We start from the raw sequence: 25,000 nt of genomic DNA, 5'->3' as shown, positions 1-25,000 counted from the left end.
GTAAAACAGTCATAAAGTCCCAAAATTCATTTAGGGGATAATGTATGTTTTTAATAGACCACAATAGAGGAAGAGCTCATTAAGTTTAAGAGGTCTTAAAGACAACCAAATTGAAAATGACCTCCCCACCCCTTTCCTCTCCGCAGTGATGACGACAACGACTACAGAGATGAGGGAATGTTAGGTATCAAGGAGAGGTAATAGAGATTAACTATGTGAATAAGTATGCACACAGAGGAAGAGAGAGAGAGAGAGAGAGAGAGAGAGAGAAATAAAGAGTGGGTACTCATCTAAAGACAAATAAACGAAGCACTCCCCTAAGATTAATGGAAATGAGTGAGCGAACGAAAAAATGAGCGAAACGCTACACTTCTCATCTGGGAGATTCCCTCGCCGAGGAAGTACCACTATGGAGGATCTCCACATCAGCATTTCCAGAACTAATGCATCATCCCCGTTCACTAATATGGGGAAGAATGCCGGACGCAAAATGGTCACCAGGGACAAATCCAACCCCCGTTGCTGGCTAATGAAAAGTTATATGCTCCATATAGCAACCACGCAAGCATCACCGAGTGAAAATGTGCCATTTTTTATTGTCACTTTACCTTCAAACAGCAAGCATAGTGGGTGAATGGGGACTGAGCTGATCTACAAGCCCCTATTGGATTGTCATGACCCTGGCTCCATTAAAACATCCAGACAGCTGAGAGAGAGATGGTGGCACAGTGTGCTTTCATTAGGACTGCATATTAATGGGACTAATCTACTTGTTTTGAAAACATCGATGGAGGGATAAAGCTCACATAACCTGAGACCGCTGATGATATCTGGGCCCTCTGCACTCATCAGGGTCTGTTCAGATGGAACATTTAAATAAAATAACACAAAACAGTATGGTTTGAATAAGTTGTAATGAATAAGTTTAACACATTGGAGGGAGAGCAGGAATTGGCAAAAAAGAAGAAGAAGAACAAACAGTATGTTATTATAGACAACATAACTATTTAATTTTGGTATCCATTAATGCCAATAAAAGTTAGTTGGTTATTTTTAAAAGTAAACTGAGGTTATGCCTATATTCCATATCCGTTTCCCTACATCAACCGTCTCTGCAATAACCATTAAATCCAACAGGAGAGCCCTGTTTTCCTGTCTTCAGAAGATACAGTATGGTCGCCTGCTGTGCCTGTCAGCGGTGGCTTTTTTGTCTCACGCCGTTCTGGCTCTGTCTGAATAATCTATCTGCAATCAGGTCCTGCAGTGGTAATTGGCAGGTTTGTTTAAGAATACATCAAGAAGAAAAGCCTCCAATTCTCTCTTTGATTTTCAAAAGCGATAGAAAAAAAGAATATGAACAAATATGAATGTTTACCGCTCAGAATAATCATCTCACTGTAATTGCTTGTCCTCTAGCACTGCAGAGAGAGAGAGAGAGAGAGAGAGAGAGAGAGAGAGAGAGAGAGAGAGAGAGAGAGAGAGAGAGATTTTCACACAGCTAAGGGAATGCCAGGGATAGAACAGCGGCCCTGATCTAGTGATAAAGGATGATTGCTGAAGTTGGCCACCAACCAAATCGGTCCCTGTCTCTGTACGAGTGTTACAGGCAGTAATCAGATGGAAACACACGGCTAATAGTTTTGTCTCACCCCTAACCTGCATCAGCGGTTTGCGGTCACTGTGTTTATGATTGGAGAATAAATAAGCAAATAAATAAATAAATCAGCTTCCTCTTCATCGGAGATAATAATATTCTCTGATATGTACCCCTCGATGTCCATGCAACAACCTCTTCCAAACGGGGAGTAATCGTCCCTAACGCTGTGGGGGAAAAAAAGAAAACCTTCTTCTTCCTTCCTTCCTTACTCCAGGAATAGAAACAAGGGCAGTCCTGAGATCTGTGCTAACAATTACAATTACAGGCTCTGGATGACTATGTGCCTAAATTCATCCTCACTAATAATGCATGAGAACAAAGGAGAGGAGGCTGATGAGCCAGGCAACGCGCTCGGAAAGAAAAGAGAAATAAGGGGGAAAAAAGGAAACTTCCGAGCCTAATGGCTGTGCTTCCTTTTCCGAGCGCGGAGCTGCGAGGTGCGAGGTGGATAAAGGGTTGGCCAAGAGGAGCAAAGGTCCCCATTAGGAAAATCCCCGGCTGGCTGTCCCGGGGTCGCTGGTTGCCCTGCGGCAACACCACCCGACGCAGAACCGGGTTCACCTGGATCAGGCCAGCCGAGACGCCGGACAACGAGCTGGTCTTTTCGCAATCAATCCCACCTTTTGACTCGTGCCCTGCACCCACCCAGCAGTGAAAAGGAGCTCTAATGGCTCTAATTTACTGTAACTGTTCGCTCCATCCTCTGGTCTTTCTAGACAGCGTTGGATGCCCCTGGTGTTTTGAGTGTGTGGCCCTGAAAAATAGCTAAATTACAAAGAGTAAAGAGTACAAAGGCAGGACGCCAAAGCTTTAGTTTCACTTGTCAGTTACGAGGAGATGGCTTGCTATTGATTAGTTGTACCTATAACAGCTACAGAAGACAGCTGAATGCGGAAGGCTCTGGGGGCTGGTTCTAAACACTCTGATGCATCACTGCTTTCAGGAAGGCCCTGCTTGGTTTCCATGTCACCTGGCTTTCTGACATCAACGGTTTTAAAGTTCAACCTTAAATATTTTAACAGTTTTTGCTAAGAAGTGCTGAAGTGGCTTTCGAAGTGAAATCTGCAGTAAAGCAATTAAGAAAGCCAGGAGCGACTACCGCAAAGAGCTATTGACCATGACATCTTGGCAACAACAGGCTCAATCAGCTTAAAACAAAGCTTATGCATCAGGGTGTCAAGTCAAGGTTTTCTCTCCCATTACCACCTTTGGAAAAGACAAAAAAAACAAGAACAACAACACAAACCATTTTCAGGACTATGTGACATATTTTTTATGGGCAGCCATTATTAGAAGAGAAAAAAGAGGGGAAATACCAGTATATGCTCCCAAGTTTAGTTTAATTCATTTGATGTTTAAGGCCCATCAAGCCCTTCATCAGACGCCTGATGAAGGGCTTGAGGGGCCGAAAATGTCACGGTAATTAAACTATAACTTGGGAGCATATACTGGTGTTATGGACTTTTTTTCCCTCTCTCATCGTGAAGTGTTTTGTCCAGCACCCAGGATTAGATCGGGATGTGCGTGCGTTTTTTCCTCTTTATACAGCCATTACCGTGTCCCCTTGAGTTTAAGTACTGCTATTTGTTTTTGAGTTTCCCTTGTCCTGCAATTGTTCACATTCCCGGCAACTGATAACCTGTTCCCCGTAATGAATGACAAGACCTAACAGCTGAGGCAATTGTAGAGGCAAGAGCCATTCGAGGGAAATGGGCTGTGCCTGCAAGCTAACAAAATATTTCTGACTAGCTGCTTACTATGAGGTTTTTAGTGCCAGCAAGAGAACTATCACAGCATTTGTAATGTGAACAGCACAGTGGCTTATCTCCCACTGCGGAGTTTCACTTTTGTCAGCTCCAAACTCCATCTAAACTAGGCTCGATAAGGATCACTTTTGGGGTGCAGCAGTACCAAATTGAAAACATCACAAGGGATAAGAGAGTTATGACAGCTTGTCAGGAAAGTAGGCAACCGTATGGGACTTGCTAGGACATACCAACCCCAAAAAATCTGTAACAGAGAAAAGGCTGGAAAAGCTTCTCACCTGTGACTGATAACTCTGTTGTTCTCCGCACCACAAAGCTCCCGAATTGTATTTCGCACGTGTAATTTCCAATGTCATCTTCTCCGACCTCACGTATCGAGAGGGTGTCTTTTCTTCTCACGATGCTCTGTCTCCATTGTTTAGGCTTGCACTCCTTCAGAGAAAATTGGAAAATAAGTTCAATAAGACACATACTTGCATCGCAGTGTTCATTTCAGACATAATGAGGGTATTGATTTCTAATACAATGCACATCAGTGCATCTCATGTTGAACATGTGAACAATGTCAGCTAACAACCAGTGCGAGTACCGACAACAATGCATCCAAAATGTGAGTTGATTCTGAAACAGGTGTGGCACTGATGTCGGTGCTGAACTTAACAAGACAGACTTGTCCCAGAATCTGTCGTTATCTGTGACAAGCAATCAGGTGTAGGTCTTGGGGAGCCTCATCGGTCTCTATTATTAGTGTTGGCTTCCCGATGGAGCGTTCCATCTCAGATGAGTTTGTAATCACCCCAGACCAACCTATGTAGGAGGAACCCTGAAGGGGGCCAAGGGTGCTTTGAACGCCCACCCTCCCCTCCTCCTCCTCCTCCTCCTCCGCCAACAACTCAGCCTCCGGCAAGCTGCAGAGGAGGAAGATGGCTTCAGGGTTCTGCTTTCGACCCGGCCCTCACGACGGGCCGAATTCAATCAGCCCCGCTCCAGGGCTGCGCAAATAACTGCAGGTGCCCGAGCCCAAGTCATTACCCATCTTTTTAATTCAATTCGCCGAGAAACTGAAGAAGCACTGCGTCCATCTAATCCGACACTCATCTACTTTTGATGAATTGGCCTGGGCTCCCCCTCGCCTACCTCTGTCTGTCTGCTGTTACACGTGGGTGGGCGGCTAGGAGCGGGCGCGCGATGAACTCAAATAACTTGGCGCGGAGGACACTCCTTGCCTAAGGATGCTCCCGGGGAAGCAGACACAGCAGCGGTGGAACTGGTGATGTTGGTTTGAGGTGGGCAGAGGTTTCTCTCTTTTTATTTGTTTATTTGTATGTTTTCCTTCCTCTCTTCCTGGGGGTTTCTTTATCCTTTCTTTATCTTGAGCTAATAAAGGAATATCATGCGCCGAGGTCTCTAACCCCCTACCTAATTTTTGTCTGTCTCTCTCTTTCTTCCATGGAATCTGAACAACACATCTAAATACAGTGTAATTCATTTCGGTGTCTCTTAGTGGACCTACAGTAGCCTAGGGGGGGTTTTGTGGAGCGCAGGCATTTTAAAAATGAACAGTTTAGACCACGGCTCAAAACAGGTGAGCATTTATTTATGAGAACCAAAGGGGCACAAATCCCTAAGTTCCTCTGCATCCCTTTCTGGTCTGCTGACTAAGGACGGGAATATAATCAGAGCTTCTCTACTGTGAATTCAGCAGTGAATTTACCCATGCACTCTTGACTCTATTCTTTAAAAAAAAAAAAAAGATAACTCATGGCCATATTACTCTATGCTCAACTGCATACTGCAGCAGATGGTGAAAACAACTTAGTTTGAATTACTGCATTGGTAAAACATGATATCGTGTTTACTGATGTGTTCATTTTCAGAATTGTTTTTTTTTTTTTTTTTGAAAAATGTCAAGCACAGCTATAGGATATGCAGACAAAATAAACCTAATACCCTAATACACTAATACACTAACACACACACACACACACACACACACACACACACACACACACACACACACACACACACACACACACACACACACACAGCTTCTTTGGTTCAACTGATTCTTCTTGGTTAAATGCAAGAAACAATGAAGCTGCCAAGAAGAGAGAGTGCCCCCCCTCTCTCTTCTTGGCATGCACTCCACATCTACAAGTTCTGATTCTGTATGTGTACAGTATCTGCTGATATGTACAGTATCTGTTGATACATTTGCTGCTGATGGTTTGTGTTCGGGATTCTTTGCTTTGGCGATACACGTGCCTATTTGCCATGACAATAAAGCACTTTTGAACTTGAGTCTCACATAATTGTGAGTTTATTGTACAGGGGAAAAAGGATGGAATGTCCGCACACTTGCTCCAATCAGGAATTTTTATTGACTTGACTTCCAAGTCAATAAAAATTCCTGATGGGAGCAAGTGTGTGGACATTCCACCCTTTTTTCCTTTTGATAGCCTAGCACTTTTTGTCCAGCACCTGCCTTGGATGTGCGCACCAACAAACTACTTTTCATTTATTGTATAGGGGCTCAGAAGTCAGGTTGAAGACTAGTAAAAAAAAAACCAACATAACATGCAAAGGTTTTAATCACATTTATCGACTAATTTTGCTGCAAACACCAGTTAAATAATATACTGTGCATAATAGTATAAGACTGAGACAGACTGCAGTAGCTTTCTGCTTGATGCATAACATAGGGTTGCAATGTACTATAATAACAACAAGAAAAGTTCAAGCATTGCGGCAAAACCTGAAAACAATGACATAAATAGCTTTCAAAACCTGGTTCTTACCACGGGACTGATATCATTGCTGCACTGTGGGTAGTATTTACTAATATGTGCATACCAATGAGCTGCTCAGGCAGCAGGAGCTCGTTGAGTTTTGAATACACATGAAGCAGATCTAAATTTGTTCACAAAAAAAATTTTATAAATGAAATAGAAAAGATTGTCTGAAAGCATCTGTGTGCAAAACCTAAGCCTATATATATGCACACAAATAGTTTGTGGATTTCTAGCCTTTAGGCATTGTATTGAATAGTATCATAACGTTTCCCCACACTACTTCTGATGGACACAAACTTCAATACCAGTTTGATTCAACACCAATTTCTGTGAGATTTAGATTCGATAAATTAGATAAAAAGGTAAATGTTTCATACATTTTATGTTGTCATTTGAATTCCAATTCATCATAACACTGACATAAACACATTAATAGTGAAGGTTGTTGAAAAGAAGTTTAAATGAGAAAGAAAATTCCATCTAGAAATAGATTGAGTGATCTCTCACCTTGTACCAGACTAGGTCTGGGTCCTTCCCAGGCTGAACATAGTCCTCAATATCAGGGCAGATGATGTCTTTGCTTTTACTTAATTCTGCCTTCTCGAAGTACCTCATCTTGGAGTTGTAACAGGCATCTGTGTCATTCTCAGCCACGGATAGTTCCATGGAGACTTTCATACAATATGTTGAATTTCTGGAAAAGAAGGAACACCCAAAAAAGAGGATAGGGAGATCTGAATAAGGAATTAAACATTTTATTTTCAAGTGATCAAGTGATTTATTTTCAAAATATCTTTGACATCTTGAGGCCAAAGGTCATGTTCTACATCTGCTTGGTCATCATTTCGTGTCACATTGTACACAAACCTCCATTGTAATACAGGCAGTCCAAATCTTCATAAGGTCAGTCTCACCATGGAAACAGAGCCATGACTGTAGCCTTTACTAACAGTGTGCACAAATCTGGCTACTGACTTCTCCCTACTGGGGGAGTTACATAAGCTTCCACAGGTCTAGTTATTAAGCCTGCTTTATTTTCAGAATGATGTTTGGCTGCTTTGCCTCAGAATAGCACAATTCAAATAACCATGAATATTAAATAAAATGGAGGCATGAGACCCATTATTCAAGTTTGTTTTTAGCACTGCTTCCAGAGGTGGTTTACAATGCAGCATTTCTGCCATGATTGGATTTATTGGAAAACAACTCCCCGAACACAAATGTGAGTTAGAAAAAAACAATGTTGCACAGGGCCAAATAAAGGCCTACAGTAGTCTAGTAAGTGAAAATTGCAAACAACTGCTGACGCACTGATGCGCCAAAATCGTCTACGAAAATCTGTGGCTGTAATATTAGTTTCCACTTGATAGCTTTTTCTTGGAGTAGGCTCAAGCAGCATACAGTTAAGAGTGTTCTGCTACTCTGTACACACAGGTAGACATACCAATACTGACAATATACAGGTTATTATGATCAGTCATCATAACAGCTGTCAAGTTGGTTCAGTACTGATTCCTGTATTTAAGAGTGTTCTGCTACTCTGTACACACAGGTAGACATACCAATACTGACAATATACAGGTTATAATGATCAGTCATCATAACAGCTGTCAAGTTGGTTCAGTACTGATTCCGGTATTTAAGGCAAAGACTTATCTTTGTTGTTTCAAATGGACACTGTCTCGCATACTGTTAAATGAGAGCTGATGAGATGATGTGTGACATATTTCACTTTGAATTAAGTTAGCCTCTTTGTTTAGACATCCCACATATGAGGACTGACAATCTCCCAGCACCATTATGGCAATAAATAAATAAATAAATATTGTAAAAACAGTGTTGTTCCCCTTCATTGCATGTTGTCTGAACCATTAGGAACGTGTGATGAGTTTCACTGTGTTTCTTCATCCGTTCCTGTATGAATAAGAATGAGCAGAGAATATCACTCTGGCCAGCCCCGATTATCTGTGGCAACTGAGAAGCGAGAGACCAGGGAAGAAACAGGGAAAGAAAAAAGGCGGGACAAGACGGAGGGATGGAGTGGCGGCAACACCTAATCCTGGATGGCAGCGGCTGAACATTGATTGGCCCTTTTCTGTTTGGTCACATGTTATGCAGATACAGTGGAAGCCTGCAAAAAAATTCTGTTGCCAGAATTGATGCGCCGCTAGCAGTCATATCAGTCACGGTAAAGCCGAAACCCAACCGCAATAACAACAACGACAAATTGGGAAGGTATAAGGGAGATCTTAACAGACACCTAATGGCTGTTATCGAACCTGAGGAGGATGCTCTAGAAAGAGGAACTCGCCACCTATCACCCACCCACCCCACTCCACCCTCCCTCCTTTCCTCTTTACACATATCAATAGGCTGTAACTGCAATTTCGCCGGGTGTCGCCTCTTATTAACGGGCCCCCAACCTCCTCGTGAGACCGGTCAATAACTCTGTGCAGTCTGTCATAAGGTACGAGTCAAAGCCTCGGAGAACCTGAGCAGCAAATATGTCTCAAACCACTGAGCACCGGCGAAACACTCAACACCCAACACCCAACACCCATCTCACCTCACCAGCTTATGAGCGAGTAGTAACCAGGTGAGAGGCTTTTTCTCTTTTTTTCCCAGCAGGCTTTGCTTGAGCAACCTTGAGGCAGGAATCTATGGGTCATTGACATCAGTAAACACAGGAGGTATTGACCAAGATTCTCAGTTAGCTGCAAGCTGGGGGAACCTGAATCTGAAGGGAATGGTTGATTGTATCTGATTACGACACAATATGCAGATGTCTTCAACATGGCTGTTGCTGGATGGAAGTGGACTGCGGTCAATTGTTCTGTGCCGTTGGGATTAGGAGTACTGCAGTTGCGGACAGTCTGGGGGAGGACGACCATATCTTGGAAACACCAGTGCCTCTGTGCACTGTGCACATAACCAATCAGACCCGAAGACCCTTTTCTTATTGTGGATAATGGAGTCGAGGGGAGAGATTATAATGACGCTAACGAAACAAATCAACAAAGCCAGGAGAAACCATGCACACTTCAACGCACACACACACACACACAAACACACACACACAAACACACACACACACACACACACACACACACACACACACACACACACACACACACACACACACACACACATACATACATACACACAACACACAGAGACACACAACAAACAAACAAACACACACACACACACATATTCTGGTCCATTTCTGCAGTGCTCATGCCCCCCCCACCCGATTAGCTCCCTGGCGCCTCAGCTAGCCAAACACTTGCAGCCAGCCGAGGCTGAAGCGTGCTGTCAGATTAAGGGCCCAGACGTTTTTATAAAGCCCGCGGATGCAAATGCGACATGATGTGGAGATTATCAAAGACAACTCACACCAGATGGACACCTGTGCAAATGAGATCCCCTGGGGTCCATCATCGTCATTAAATATTCTGGCCGATGCAGATAACAAAAAAAAAACGCACCCCTGGTGGGGGAGCAGCAGTTCTGTCAGGCACGCATGAGTGATCGATGGACGAGGCCAAGCCTCGCGTCCTGCACCGCCCGTCCAGCGGAACAACCTCATCCTTCACTGGCTGTTTTTCTCCTCGAGCTTGCCGTCTCAGAGAGGCCAGGCCTTGTCTTCTTGTTTCTTACCCCTCCCTTTTCTGCTGCTATTCTTCCCCTCGCCCTCCTCCTTGTCCGAGTGCCTGTGCGCGCGTTAACGGTGTCAAGTCGAGACGACGGATGGAAAACTGCACACATCTGACACGTTCGGTAGTGGGCAGAGAGGGGGGGCATGGGTAATTGTGATATAATGCCACAGCATTAATAACCTTCTCAAGTGAATATCCTGTCTGTCATCACAACATTCACACACACAGACACACACACACACACACACACACACACACACAAGCAATGACCATTGTTGCTGCTCTCGCGAAAGGATGTCGACACCACTGACAGCCTCCATATCGTTTGTGCAACCCGAGTGAGAAGGCAGCCCTGACACTTTGCAAACACTGCTGCGAGGGCCGTCTCCTGACTCCCATCCTCGCCGGGGGAAAAAATGGCTGCCACGAGCGTAGTGAGCACAGCATACATCGGCGGAGGGAGGGAGTGGGTGGCAGTGAGGAGGAGAGGGGAAAGAGAGGAAGAGAAGCAGACTCATCCGGTAATTTGAAAACTCTTGCCAAATCCCTTTGTAATGGAATGTTTAAGTACGAGACACTTTCCCTGAACACTGTCTACCTTCCTGACGAGCCAAACCAAGAAGCTGGTGCTTAGAATGTCAAACTCGGCTCTGTTTGGATTTGTGATGCATATATTTATTTTTCTCCCTCCCAGACGCCCTTACAGAGTAGATGACCCTGGTGTCGGCCTTGGAAACATGAAACATGGAATGCAATGTTAAATGAAGGAGAGAGATCCATATTCATGAGCGGGTAAAGGGAAGTGGGACTGGATGCTGGCTACCTTGCTGCAGCTCCTAAAATGGTAACCTCATTATGTTCCCCATGCTTTCCAAGGGAGACATATGGTTCACGTTTTACCATTTCTCTCACAATGGATAATTTTATGTATGAATTATCCTGTTGAAATTATACAGAATGAATTATAAAGCAGAAAGATTGCTTAGTATTTTCTGTAGTTCTACTTACAGGTTCATTTGGACTGTTGCAACACGCACATCTACATTTCAAAGCTTCAGGCTTCAGCAGAGCTATAGACAATAAGTTATACTCGATCACATCGCCATTATTAATTTTCAGCGTGGGTCAGGGAAGTTAAATTATTAAAGATTCAAAAGTCAGATTTTATTATATTAAAATAGATATCAGATCACAGTGCCAAGCCAAACTGCTATGCACAGAAATAGATCCACTAGCCTATCACAAAACCGACATTTTAATTGTGTGTGTGTGTGTGTGTGTGTGTGTGTGTGTGTGTGTGTGAGTGAGTGAGTGAGTGTGCAAGTGTATGTGATTTATACATTGTTTGAGTAGGGGACCCAATATTGAATTCATCATACAGAGGGATTGTTCATGAGATCGCCCCAGCTGTTCTATACGAATTAGGTAACTTGTGGACCAAGACCCCTGGTTGGTTGAATCATTAGGCTCAGTCATTAATTCCCTCCTTTTTTGGCTGGCAATGTGGTTTGCTTGGAGACCACAGGCAAACGAGAGAGAGAGGGAGAGAGAGAGAGAGGGAGAGAGAAAAAGAGAGAGAGAAAGAAAGAGAGAGATGAAGGGAGTCGATCCTTTCAACCCCACCACCTACTGGCTCTGAAATTGAACAACAAGGGCCTGGAATGGCGGAGAATTGCTCTCCAGATTATCCCGCACCTCTGGGGAGCCCCTGTTGACGGATTTCTCTCTTCTCTTAATTAAAAAGATCCGCAGTGAGCGAGCACAAAGGCAACACAGAAGAGAGGATGAAGGAGAAAGAAGGAAAAAAACAACACTTAGACTCACTTCATGATCCCTCACTACAAACCACGGGCCTATCAGCCCACAGCATTTGCACTTAGAGGAATAGAAGAAACTATCCATGTCTGACTAGTTTAAAGGTTAGCCTGGACTCAAGTAGTTACATGATACACAGATTGTGATTTACGTAAATAATGAATGAATGAATGAATGAACGAACAATTATACATATATATGTTTATGGTTATGGTTACGGTTACGCCTTTGTCTAAAACGACATACAAATACAAAACAATATAATACTTAAATTTAACAGGGAACAAATTAAAATGTTGGTCAGACTATAATAAGGAGAATAGCCATAATAAACAACAATTCAATCAATAGTATAATAACAATACTACATACATATATATATAAAGTATATAGATGGATACAATTTTGATAGATAGATAGATAGATAGATAGATAGATAGATAGATAGATAGATGGATCTTTTTCCACTCTCCATCTCTCCAGCATTCCTGAGCATGACTCAGCCTCCACCAGCGCTGTCTCAGTAGCAGATGCCAAATCAGCTGAAAAGGTCCCAGGGGGAAGGAACATGTGTGTATGTGCGTGTGTGTGTGTGTGTGTGTGTGTGTGTGTGTGTGTGTGTGTGTGTGTGTCTCTGTGTGTGAGGGAGTTGATTTTAAAGATCTACCTCAACCTCTATCTGCAGCCACCATCGCTCCTGGTGAGGGAGTGGCGTATTACCCTAAATCAGTCCTTTATGGCCTGGGGCAGTATTTATGACCCAGGCGAAGGTCAAGGCGCGTGGCGGGAGGGCTGCGGCCCTACCTGGGCCTCGACTCATAACTCATCTGTAGGACCGGGCGAGGCCAGCTGATTAACGGCCGGCTCCCTCCCCTGACCGCTGGCCAAACAGCCCCCCACTTAGCCTCCGCTAAAAGCTGGTCCGGTTGGCATTGTGTCTCGTACCCCCTCCAGGCCAACTTCCTGCCGCCACTACTTGACTCTCTTTGCCCACCTTCTCTGTATGTCTGTCTGTCTGTCATCCCATGCTGTTTTACCTCCTCACGCATTCCTCTTTTACCTGCACAGGTGGAAGAGCTTACTGTACTTCTTTACTGTCTCTCACTGCATCTCTCACACACCCTCTTATTAATAAAACTTACTCACATACACCCTTATTCCATGCATTTAGTGAAGTCTGTCCTCTCCTCCCATACCCAAACTTCCCTTCAGTCATCCCTCTTTGCTATAATCATTCTTTTTTACACACACATCATCTTTACACACACACAGACACACACACACACACACACACAGACACTGTGATGCAGTTGCCCAACACAGTATATTAAATCATTAAGACATTAGAAAGGAGATTCCTACACATTTTATCATGACATGAATGGAGAGGAATACAGTCACATTGCTCCGTTTCAAGTTGTTTACTGGGTCAAAGGAGCCATTTGTCCTCGTAATTGAAAGCTTCGGCATGCCCTCAGCTATAGCTTTCTCTTTTTTGCAGTCTGGGTCACTCCGGCTAAAGACCGTAATCGTGCCGCCGCCGTCTTTGTTTCTTAATGCACCAAGAGATTGGCCATCTTTACAACGTCTAAACAAATTCCTGACATATCTCTGTCTCTCCCCGGCAGTGTCGCACAGTCTATTCTTCTTCCTGAGTGTGCGATGTCCAAACACAGACTGACCCTGGGGGGGGGAAGCATATTCACTTGCAGTCTGCTCTCGAAAATACGGACGCCTCCTGCTTCCACATTGGGTGTGTGCTGGACGCTAAGTAATGAGCAGTGACCTGGTAATAGACTTTCACAGACAGCGCTGGGCCTCTGATGCTATCCAGACGTGGCTGTGCTGTGTTGGCTGGCTGCAGCGTCCGTCTCTCTTTTTTTATTTGTTTATTTTATTATTATTTCTGTGTCGTTATCAGTTTTTACTGGAAAATATATATATTTTTTATTTCCTTTTCATCTTTTCTTCCCCCCCACCCCACCCCACCCCCCCCACCCCCTGAAGACTGGCTCTCTTTTCATATAGATCTTCTTTATCCCCTCTGACTGACAGGATCAACACTGCGGTTTGAATCTGACGTCTCTTGTATCTGACTGACAGTGGTACAAATCCAAGCGTGAGCTGCCCGGACTCAGGCCAGATCGGGGGCCAGATCAGGCTCTGGGGCCAGGTCCTCTCGGGGCATCAGTGCCAGGGCAAGCGGTGAGGGATGCAAAGGGAAAGGTGGAGGGTGGGTGGGTGGTGGTGGAGGCTGCTGCTACTGCAACCGCAAACGGGCAAAGGCAATTTGATTTAGCTGAAGAACTGCTTTCTGACATTTTGTCTGGCAGATAAAACCCCACATCAGATATAAGCGGAGAAGGTCAGCGTCCTGGCTATCTGATGTGGCCCGCCTTGTCTGGAGACCGCTTGTGAGCGCGCCCAGTTAGAAAAACCTGCCTGACTGCCTTCTTTCAGGCAAAGCAAAGGCATCATATCACACAACCGAAACTGACACTCTCAGAGCAGGGCCCCTACAATGGGAAGCACAGTTCAAGGAGGATGTCCGGGACCAGAAAATAAGAGAGGAAAGAAAAGGGGAGAATAAAGAAAGTCTGAGAATTCCCGTCGATTAAATCACAGACTGCATCCTGAGCGTTTCTTTGTGCCGGTCCAAGTGGCTTAACACTTTACAAGCTGAGCTGTGTTAAGCTCACCTCTATTCGTAATGATGAAGAACTGCCCTCCAGGATTTAAAAATCCAATTTCTCCCCCATACACTCAGACGGGTTATTTTCTTTTCCACCGAGTCTAAAGCCCCTGCCACTGTGGGCATTTGTATCAATATGGATATATGGTGTATTTGAAATAAATTGACATTTCACGGGGAGCTCCCCAACACGCATGTGTGATCACGGCCAACCGCTAATGTCGAGACAGCTCCATTTGTTAAATTAGACTAATCTGACCTTTAGGCGGGAGTGGAGTCACAGTGGAGCTCTCATCCGCAAAAGGGCCTCATCGGCAACGAGTGATGTGGCAAATAAGGGAAGCCCCCGCATCAGCGCCCACCCCCACCCACACTCCCAGCACCACCTACCTCCACGGATGCCCACCCTCGCTGATTTCCCAGAAGCCTTTGCGGCTCAGGCTCCACTTAATTGAATGGAACCAAGGTGAAGGGAACGGGTGGGATAAATCTCCAATCGGCAGGGTGGGTTGGGGTGGGGTTGGGCGGGGCAGTGGAAGAAGCATGAAGGATATCTAATAGATTGGTGCAGACCTTTACGCATGCATGCAAGCAGTAGATGAAATTGTTTTTTCCCCAATTACTGCTGAGCAGGTCTCTGCACGCATAGCTCCTGTGAACCACAGGTGTGCCAAATGGGATAACTGGTCCCTGAGATTAACATGTCCGCATAGCAATTCACAGAGATTGAGTTTCACATGTAATTTGAGGGAAATCCATGTTGAAGGTTAAATGTTGCCGCATGTACTCCGCATTCCATTTTTTGCAATCTCTCTCTCCCTCTCCATGTCTCTTATTTGGGGGCTGGCTCCATGGGTGTTAGGGACTAGACATCATCATATTGACTGTATATCTGCTGTGTATTCCCCTATCTCAATCGGAGCTGTAATCTGTCTGGAGTGAAGGATAGGCTTAAGCACATGTGTGTGTGTGTGTGTATCTGTGAGTGTGTTTGAGTGTGTGTGTGTGCGTGTGTTTTGGTGAGTGGGTCTCGTCTGAGATTACAGACAGTTTGCCTGACAATGTGCAGAGCTACAGTACTCTCATCACTTATCATTCTCATCATGCTGCATTTATCAAAGCAGCATTTCCTAATGAGTTTACGTAGCGGTGGGGCTCCATAATTCAGGCAAACCTAATTCCCACCATCTCGCTCCAATCATGTCCAACAGCAGCTCCTTGTCTACCCCGGTTCCACCAGTGCGGGGGAATGTCTGCCACAAATAACCACTGTGCATTGTGCCACTCCTCACCATCATTCACACTGTTCTCAAAATGACAATTTTTGCAGTCTTGGTTATGAAACATATGAGATCCGTCATGACAAAATCAGTCTAGTGCACAGAAAATTATAACCTGTTGTCTTGTCTAAGTTGTTTTATTCTCTAAATGTACAGTTAATTACCGTTATAGTGAGGAGTCATTTGTTCCATTTAATGCAGTCAATCCAGATGTATTAGCAATAATAAATGTATTTATTTTAAGGTATAGAAATAGAAAAGTTAGATACTTTTAATCTGTTGTAGTCCTATGCAGTCTTATTTACTTCATAGAGATAATGGATGTTTATTCATGGACTGGAATATGAAATAACATAACATGTCCATCCTTTATGCTTTCAAAATAAATCAACTGTGAAAAGAGCGGTCATCTCCACAGATGCTTAGTCTTAACTGATTTTAGTCCAAAGAGCCAGCTGTGCTTTGTACCATTTCAAAGGCATCTTTATTAGAATGTCTCAGCTCCATGAATATGCTTCCAAAATAAGCTAAAACTAAAAACAAATGAACATTAAAGGTACAACGGGTGACTGAAATGTATCAAAAACTGGCGAGGTACTGTATGAGCATGAAAAGTGATAAGTACTTTCCTTATTGTAGACCACTTTGATTTCTTGAAATGTGAACATAATTCTTTGGCCTTTGATTTATATATTTTCCTATGTGAAAAATGGTCCAATCTCCAGCAAGACTGTAAACCCTTGAGAAAGTATAATTTGCTTGCTTATATATCCTTAAAAAAGCTCTTCCATTGGTGGAAATATATTTTTCTTCAAACTTCAGCTGGCAAAATCAAACATTAAGTCATCAGATGTAAGCAAAATGCACTGTGAATGGCTTGTGTTACTACATGCTACAACAACATGCTGTACTACAAATAACATTTTGACCTACATAGATCTAACACACCTTTTCTCTCTATCTCTTGGTGTGTGTGTGTGTGTGTGTGTGTGTATATCTCTATCTCTCTCTCTCTCTCTCGTGTGTGTCTCTCTCTCTCTCTCTCTCTCTCTCTCTCTCTATCGCGTGTGTGTGTGTGTGTGTGTGTGTGTCTCTATCTCTCTCTCTTGCGTGTGTGTTTTTGTGTGTGTGTGTGTGTGTCACTTTCCCCACTGCCTTTAGAAATGTGTGTGATATTGTCTTGGCGATCTGAACAAATCAAGTGTGCGTCTCACTCTCACTTTCTCGTGAGACCGTGCCTCACCTCGCCACACGCTAGCTATGCACCTGCCGCTCTGTAAATGTGCTCTCGCATACATCATACATGTAAACGTCTCCCTTTAGTCACTGGTCCGTCACCGGGGCCGACAGCTGAGGGGATCGACGGTCTCGGGTGTCCATTCCGCCTGCATGACGGACGGTTCTGGGAGGCCTATTTCCACTGTCACCACTGTGAGGGATAGTCAGTGAATCCTGGCCCGGAATACTAAAAGTGGAAGGTTTCCCGGGGTCTGTATCTCCTCTCTCTCATACAGGTGGGTGTGTGTGTATGTGTGTATGTGTGTGTGTGTGCATGTGTGTGTGTGTGTGTGTGTGTGTGTATGTGTCCCTCTGTCTATGGTGTTTCTGTGTGTGTGCGTATGCGTGCAGGTGATCTGATGTGAATGGACACACATGCCCAGCATCCATAAATAAATAAGGGGTCAAGGGCCATCTCCATGGCACAGATTGATAGCCTGAGCTTAATGTGTGTTTCTTTTGTTGACGATTTGGGTACGATTCTGGTGAGACGATAACAGCAATGTCCCCCTTCCTCCATAGGAGGGTATGGGACTAATGACTACTTATGTCGGACTCACCTAACATATAATGAACCAGCCAACAAATTGTGTTTATGCAAATATTTAAGCCTAGGAGGTAGCCAAACAAATGTTGTGTATGAGAAACAAGATGGCAATCTTGTGTACTGGAAACAAGATGGCAATCCAAACTCCATAGACAGCTGTGTTTGAAAATAAATTGAATTTGTTTGGCTTTTTAAAATTAGATTTGGATTCAATTAGAACAACTTATTTAAGAAACAGACATTGCACAAAAAAGTAGCTCAGATCAAGGACATCAGTGATCTTTCTGTCTGCCTACTGTCATGTCACTTGTCAACAATTTCAACCAACCAACACCCCACCGATCCCCAGTTTCCCTTCACACAACCTAGCTCCCAGCCATCGCAGCAGGGGAACGCAGATACAGAGACGGGGAGAGGGAGAGCAGACAGGGCCTTGGCAGGGCTTCCGCTTCACCTAGCAGACGTCCGTCATCTCCCTAAAAGCTCCAGCGAGATGGATGGTGCGGGCATCTGAGAGAGAGTAGCGGGAGAACGTTGGGCCGCCTGCCTGACCGCTCACCGCTGATGCGCAGTGACCTTAATTTGACACTGCCTGCTGCTCATCTCTGCCAATTGCTCTCTGATAGGCTGTTGTATTTTTATTTTTTACCCCCCACACACCCCACATAACCAACCCCCATCTCACCGCAGATTAGGGGACTGATATTACACGCGGATTGGAGGGACATTAAGTCACTCTCAGTGGCGTGGTCCCTGGCAGGGGGGGGAAGGCTCTGTTTACGTTGTTTATTTATTTATTTACTTTCTCTGACCGCGTCTCTGTGAGCTTACTCTGGTCACCCGTGACAACTCATGACTGAGCAGACGGCATGAACAGAGAGCCCAGCCACTACCCCCCACACCCCCACACCCCACCCCACCTCAATCCACCCCACCCCACCCCATCCCATCCCCAGTGCCTCCCTCCCTCCATGTAAGTGCGTGCAGACAGAACGCAGCCAAGAGCTGGCCCGCAACTCGCTCGAGGTTGGAAGTGGGCTGATGGCACAGCACCAAGAGTTACACGCAGAGGAGGAAGAGGAGGAGGAGGAGGAGGAAGAGGAGCATCAGACACAGGGGAGGGATGGGAACAGCGAGGGAGGGAAATGGGACAGGTATTAGAGTGACAGACGCAGCAACAGAGAGACAGAGATACAGAGATACTGAAACTGACCTGTAGAGAGAGAGAGAGAGAGAGAGAGAGAAGGGAGGCACAAAGATGGAGAGGGAGAGAGATGGAGAACTCTGTGAGAAGGGAGGGTGTGTGTCCATTGTGTGTATGTGTATGTGTGTGTGAGAGAGGGAGAGGGAGATGCTCTAGGTGCATGGTTTACACATGACTACAGGAGCAGCTGTCACCCACTGTAGAAGCACAGAACAGTTGATGAGCACTCCCCCTGGACCACAGCCCTGTGTGTCTAAATGATTTATCCCTCGTATTTAAAAATGCAGACAAACACACACACACACACACACACACACACACGCTTACACACACACACGCACACACACACACACACACACACACACACACACACACACACACACACACCACACACACCACACACACACAGACACACACACACACACACATACACATTCACACATACACACAGACACACACATTTGAATAAGGGTACACATTAATTTCTGTAGCCATGCATGCTAAAAGGCCTGCCGCAACAGAGTCCATGCAAAAATAACACAGATCAAGCTGCAGAACCAGCAGCCTGAAAAACACACGAAAAAAGAAGAAATTGCTGGCGAAAAAAGATGAGGCGATTGCGAGACGCAGGAATGAGAGAAGAAGAGAAGGAGTGGAAAAAGAGGAAAAAAAAGAGAGAGTGAGAAGTTATTCTGCTGGTGCTGCAGCTGAAGAAGGGGGAAATTATTTATTCGGTACAAAAGCTTCAGATTCTAATCCCTTCGTTTCCAGAATGAGAACTCCCCTCCTTTGTCTCCACCATTGTTGCAGACACCATAATCCAAATTCGATATGTTAACACATGCAAGTGCCTTGTACGCATAAGACGCTGGGTTAAAAAAAGAAGGGGCGGCAAACGGGGGGGGCAATATCCCCACAATCTGCTCCAACGAGGCCTGAATGGTCCCAGGATTTATGGCGCACATTTAGATAATGCTAACACAATGCATTACCACTGCTATTTCCATAGTTCGCCAGTTTTATATGCAATATAACAATAGCCATCACAGTATTTTACACTGGGACAAGTTGAGTAATGAGCAAGGGGAATATCAGTTACCGGAGGTTAACACGCATCGGGGGGGGGGGGGGGGCTGCCAGCAGCAACATCAGCGGCACCAGTGGAGGAAGAAAAAATATAAAGAACACCATTTCCCATACACCCTCAGGGAAGACCCGTCAGCAGGAGTGACCTGACTGTGCCTGCCTGTAATTGCCCAGGTGACGATATGAGGCATGACAGATATATTTTCACTGCTCAGAGCTATGTGAATGCAATGGGAGGGGGGGGGGGGTTAAATAATGTAATTGAGTTTAGCTGGAAAGAGACAGATGATGCCATTGTCCCGTATAATGCAGCCATCTTATGGTCCCTTAAATGACAGTTCAGGTCTGATGCGGGGGTTATCTACTCTACTGAAGAGATGAAAGACGAGACAGAGACGAGAAGAGACGAGTCCTCTACCTGGAGAGCCAACAGCCTCTTATGGCTGTATGGCATCAGCTACCTTCTCATATGCTATCTGTATGTCAAAATTCAAATCTAATAAAGCCTATCAGTTAAGGACATTGAAACTCTGAGATGCTCTAGCCATCTTGATACAGTACATGTCTGCTTGGAGGGATTGACTGCAACAGTCTACTTGCAGACATGAAAGTTAATGCAATCGTTGATGGAGTTTCGTTCTCATTATTATCTGATGGTTCTATTGAGGTTTAAGCTAATATGATGTTAGCAGATTGGTTCAACCTCTGCATTTCTGTGAAGGACTTTCTATTCTCACGGCTGGCATTTTTAATGTAAACCAATCATTTTGCCGTGACAGCAATAGATCAGTGAATGAAATGTTAACTTACAGATACTGCTACTATAACAGCCTTTTACTTGTACATAATTCATTGGGTCTTGTGAGACAGCCAGGTACAGTTACATCTTCAAAACCACATAGCTCTGCTACTCAGCTTTATACTAGTAGCCTATTTACCACAATTTCATATATTTACCATACAGATAGTCTACATCCTGTATCCTGTAGATAGGTCTACATCCTGTATCCTACCTTGTAGCATGTATCTTTGATATTATAAGAGCTAGTTGATTCTATGTTACATTTTTTTTGTTGTTTTTGTTTTATAGGACAGAATTGTCATGTAGTAATATACAAAGTGCATTTATTTTATTTTATTTTATTTTTTAAATATATTCTGTTAAAAAATGCAGAGGGCTCCAACATATTTTGTTTTTAGCTAGACCTACTGCTGGACAATAGGAAATAGGAGGCTGTTTAAAGGGAAAATACTATAGAGTTAAGTTCTGAGTGCTTGTATTTATGAATGAGAAAAATAAAGGAAAGGATGCATTGTGTGTGGCATAATACATCATTGAATTGTCAATACCCAATTGCAATGTCCACACCTCTAGAACGTAGGATGTAGGGACAGTTTTACTAAGAAAATTATGGTTTATGGCCCTGTTCATATTAAGCCGGGTAAATATAAATACACATACAGTATTTGAGGTGAAAACAATCTCTGTCTACATTATCGTTTTTGTATCGTTTTTCAAAGGTTTTGCATCCACACTAGAATATGAAAATGCCATAGAAGTGTTTGTTCTTAGTGGAGTCTGGAACACTTACTTTTACCAGTATCTGAAACTCAGCGTTTTCACTGTCCACACTATAACGCAAACCCAACGTTTTCAGTTTTATGCACCTCAGAGAGTTTCCAAAAGTATCGTGTTCGGTGTCAGAATACACCGTTTTATTGTGCACGGAAGGACTAAACTGAGAATTAATTTTGTGTATTCATATTTCCCTGGCTTAGTGTGGACAGGACCTAAGACAAAGACCTCTTTTGAAAGGTTAAAGTTCTTAATTATAATGACCACACAACTTCCATAAAGTTTTCCCTACTCGGTGTATTATGATGTGCACTTCTAGGTGAAAGGCGCCATGATGAGACAGCAATTCATGGCAAGTCTTATTTTATTGAATTTATTTCCTTTTGGTTTTTGAGCCAAATTTGTGACCGTAATACTAATGCCATCATTATCATACAATAATAGAGTCATTTTCCAGGAAGAGGACCAATAGCACGTAACAATCCTCTCACAGCGGTACTTGATGCTTCCGCTGCCTTGAGAAGGCTCCCCTCTAAAAACTGCCTTTTATAATGAAGCAAACTAATGAGGCATTCATGAAAAGACGGCCTTTACCTTGGAGGTTAATAAGCTATTACCATACAATTATGCATACACATAATATACAATTTCCACCCGTTCTTACACAGTTGAGAGAGGCTGCACAGTCGAGCAGCAGCAATGCAGCACGACAGCAGAGGGAAAGTTTACTGGCTCGAAAGCAACCCCTGATACAAATACTCTTTCTTTTTTCTCTCTCTCTCTCTCTCTCTCTCTCTCTCTCTCTCTCTCCCACCAGAAGTGGTGAACTGAACTCCTTTCTTGCCCCAAAGCTCTTCTAACATGTCAGGCCTTTGCTCGTAGCCTACTGTCAGGTTTAAGAAATCACTTACAAAACACTGACAGACGAGGAAAGTGATGAACCTGAATGCACAGCCTTTAGCTGTTTCAGGAAGGTTCTTCACTGGTCAGCGATCTTGATATAAGCTTCAGGTACAGTAGAAACTTCTTCTACTTCAGGTAGAAGAACTGGCCATTGTTTCCATTGTATCATTTGTGTTTCCTAGGTTAACACATTTGGATATGGGTACACACGCAAACAAACATGCCCCCCCCCCACACACACCCCCACACACACTGTGCATACATACATAAATATAGGCACACACTATTACGACCAGTTGCACCCCCCACACACACATCCATTCCACCATAGTCATGTACAGTCCACCATAGTCCACCATAGTCCAGGACATCCTATTATAGAGTCAATCTTACTGAGCTTGTAGGTTTGGTTAAAAAAGCCCAGTGATGAAAGCTCACCTTTGCAAAAACACATTCAGTGAGCATTTCTCAGTCACAATCCTCTGGTATCAAACGCAACATCCTCCCACTTTGTTTTTCTGGGGATTTTGCACTATCAGGGGATCATTGTAAAGCCATGCAGCATTTCCGCGTCCATGCAACGGCAATAATTTCAGCCACATCCAGACAGCCTGCTGTGGAGAACTCATTATTTTCCTTTTTCCTCTGCTCTCTCTCTCTCTCTCTCTCTCTATCTCTCTCTCTCTCTTCCATTCATCCCTCCTTCTCTCTCTGGGTCCGCTAGGCGCTCTATCATGGTTTGTGCGGAGCGAGAAAAGTGGCAAAGGATTACGTATTTTCATCGATGGTAAAGTAAGCGTTGGCCCTAATTAGTCTAAACGGTTGTGACTAGCTAAAAAGCAGCACACTCATCCAAATCAAATCTCTTCGCTCCACTTTCGGCCTGATTACACAATAACTCAGCACTGAGTGACTGCGGTCCCGAGGCAAACTCAGTTGCAGCACCCAAACGTAGTAGTAAAGAGCTGTCACTGTATTCTGCATCCCTTGCACTGTGATGTACTCCCCACAAGCAGAACCAAGTTAAAGAGTCTATGAGCAATGAGGAGAATCTTCATGACTATGCCATGGATGGGGAAGAGACCAGGGTGGGTGAGTGGTGGTCATGATCTTTGAAGTGGCTTCAAAAGACTTGATAGTCCTTCAGCGTCTAGCCTGTATGTGTGGGTCACCAAATGTGTTTGAAGGATCACATCTCACTCCTCCTACTTCTCTAGTGGGCAGCTGTGGCCTACTGGTAACAGGAGGGTTGCCGGTTCGAACCCCGACCAGTAGGCACGGCTGAAGTGCCCTTGAGCAAGGCACCTAACCCCTTACTGCTCCCCGAACGCCGCTGCTGTTGCAGGGAGCTCACTGCGCCGGGGTTAGTGTGTGCTTCACCTCACTGTGTGTTCACTGTGTGCTGAGTGTGTTTCACTAATTCACGGATTGGGATAAATGCAGAGACCAAATTTCCCTCACGGGATCAAAAGAGTATATATACTTATACTTATAGTCTATAGAGAAAGAGACGGTTAAAAGAATTCACTCTGCGAAAGCACGAGGCCATTTCAAACTCCCCCATAGTAATTGTGCGCACATCGATCTCTCTTTGTTTTACCCCTGATGCTCAGTTTTTATTCCGAGTACAGGGAAACTCTGGCGATTGTTATGTTGGTCAGACAGTGGTGGCTCCACCTTTCTCCACTTTTTCACCTATCGGGCCTCTCTGTGCATGGAACAAAAGAGAGAGAGAGAGAGAGAGAGAGAGAGAGAGAGAGAGAGAGAGAGAGAGGTGGTTACCAGAGTCAGAAAGACACCTGATGCGACCTTCCTCTCACCTGGGTCCGAGTGACCTTTAGATTAATGAAATTCTCCTCCAGTGGGAGCCGAGGAGCCCCCGACAAAAACTTTTACGCCATTATGAAAGTCATAAATCATACAGTTGTCAGGGGTGCCGCTTCACGACAAGTGGAGGAGGAGGAGGAGGAGGACACAGATGAAGATGTCTCCTATCCTCCCTTTAATCTCTCTCTCTCTCTCTCTCTCCTCTTCATCTCTCCACTCTTGCTCCCCCTCATCCTTGACACTTGAGACAGAACGCCACTCTTCCTCTTGGAAGACCCTTGTACATTACCACTCCATTTAAGATGGGCAAGTTGCTGGGCCATGGTGTGTCATGGTTCTCCAGAGACAAAATAAAGCGGAGAGGAGAAAAGAAAAGGCTTATAATTCAACATGCTAACTGCTAACGCAGGACTTCTCTCTCATGGTGGGGCTCAGAGGGCTTTTGAGGACCACCCTCCAGTGTTGCCTTGGCTGGAGCTGAGAGAATTCATAGCACTGAATGGAGACCGGAGGGGATTTTAAAGCCATCTGATTTATTGGACTTCTCTTCCAGTAAGCCTTGTCCCTCACCAATTTACAGCAAGTGTGTGTGTGTGTGGGGGGGGGGGGACTGCAGGGCAAGTGGTGTGATTTCTACTCAGCCACTCAAGAGGTAGGGACACCTTGACTGGTAAACCAACGAACATCCTCATTGGATTGCATTGATATTTTCTCTGAGCATACTACTCTTATCAATAAACAGACTTGAACTGAGTTGAAATATCTTTTTGTTGCCCAAAAGGAGGGATGGTATGGAACCCACACACATGCAGATTTGACATGATTCTAATACCATAGCAGCATTTGAGATCTTCTAATAGCATTTGAGATCTTACAAAATAATCCAAGGACGTGATGTTTGGCTATCCATTTACATAT

The 25,000-nt window shown here is 44.4% G+C and overlaps 1 protein-coding gene across 7 annotated transcripts in view; it reads right to left on the bottom strand.

The window, feature by feature from the left end:
* il1rapl1b (interleukin 1 receptor accessory protein-like 1b) overlaps positions 1-25,000 on the bottom strand; it is a 297,593-nt gene that overhangs the window by 147,141 nt on the left and 125,452 nt on the right. For all 7 annotated transcript variants that reach the window (XM_048235266.1, XM_048235270.1, XM_048235267.1 and 4 more), the window contains 2 exons: positions 6,723-6,909; positions 3,702-3,855 (listed from right to left, as the gene is read on the bottom strand). In XM_048235266.1, coding sequence (XP_048091223.1) covers positions 3,702-3,855; positions 6,723-6,909 — 341 coding nt within the window. The remainder of the gene's footprint in view (positions 1-3,701; positions 3,856-6,722; positions 6,910-25,000) is intronic.

The sequence above is a fragment of the Alosa alosa genome, chromosome 23 (genome assembly GCF_017589495.1).
Source record: "Alosa alosa isolate M-15738 ecotype Scorff River chromosome 23, AALO_Geno_1.1, whole genome shotgun sequence".
Classification (NCBI taxonomy): Eukaryota; Metazoa; Chordata; class Actinopteri; order Clupeiformes; family Clupeidae; genus Alosa; species Alosa alosa.
Note: the sequence above shows the minus strand (reverse complement) of the source record. Positions and strands in the feature narration are given on the sequence as shown.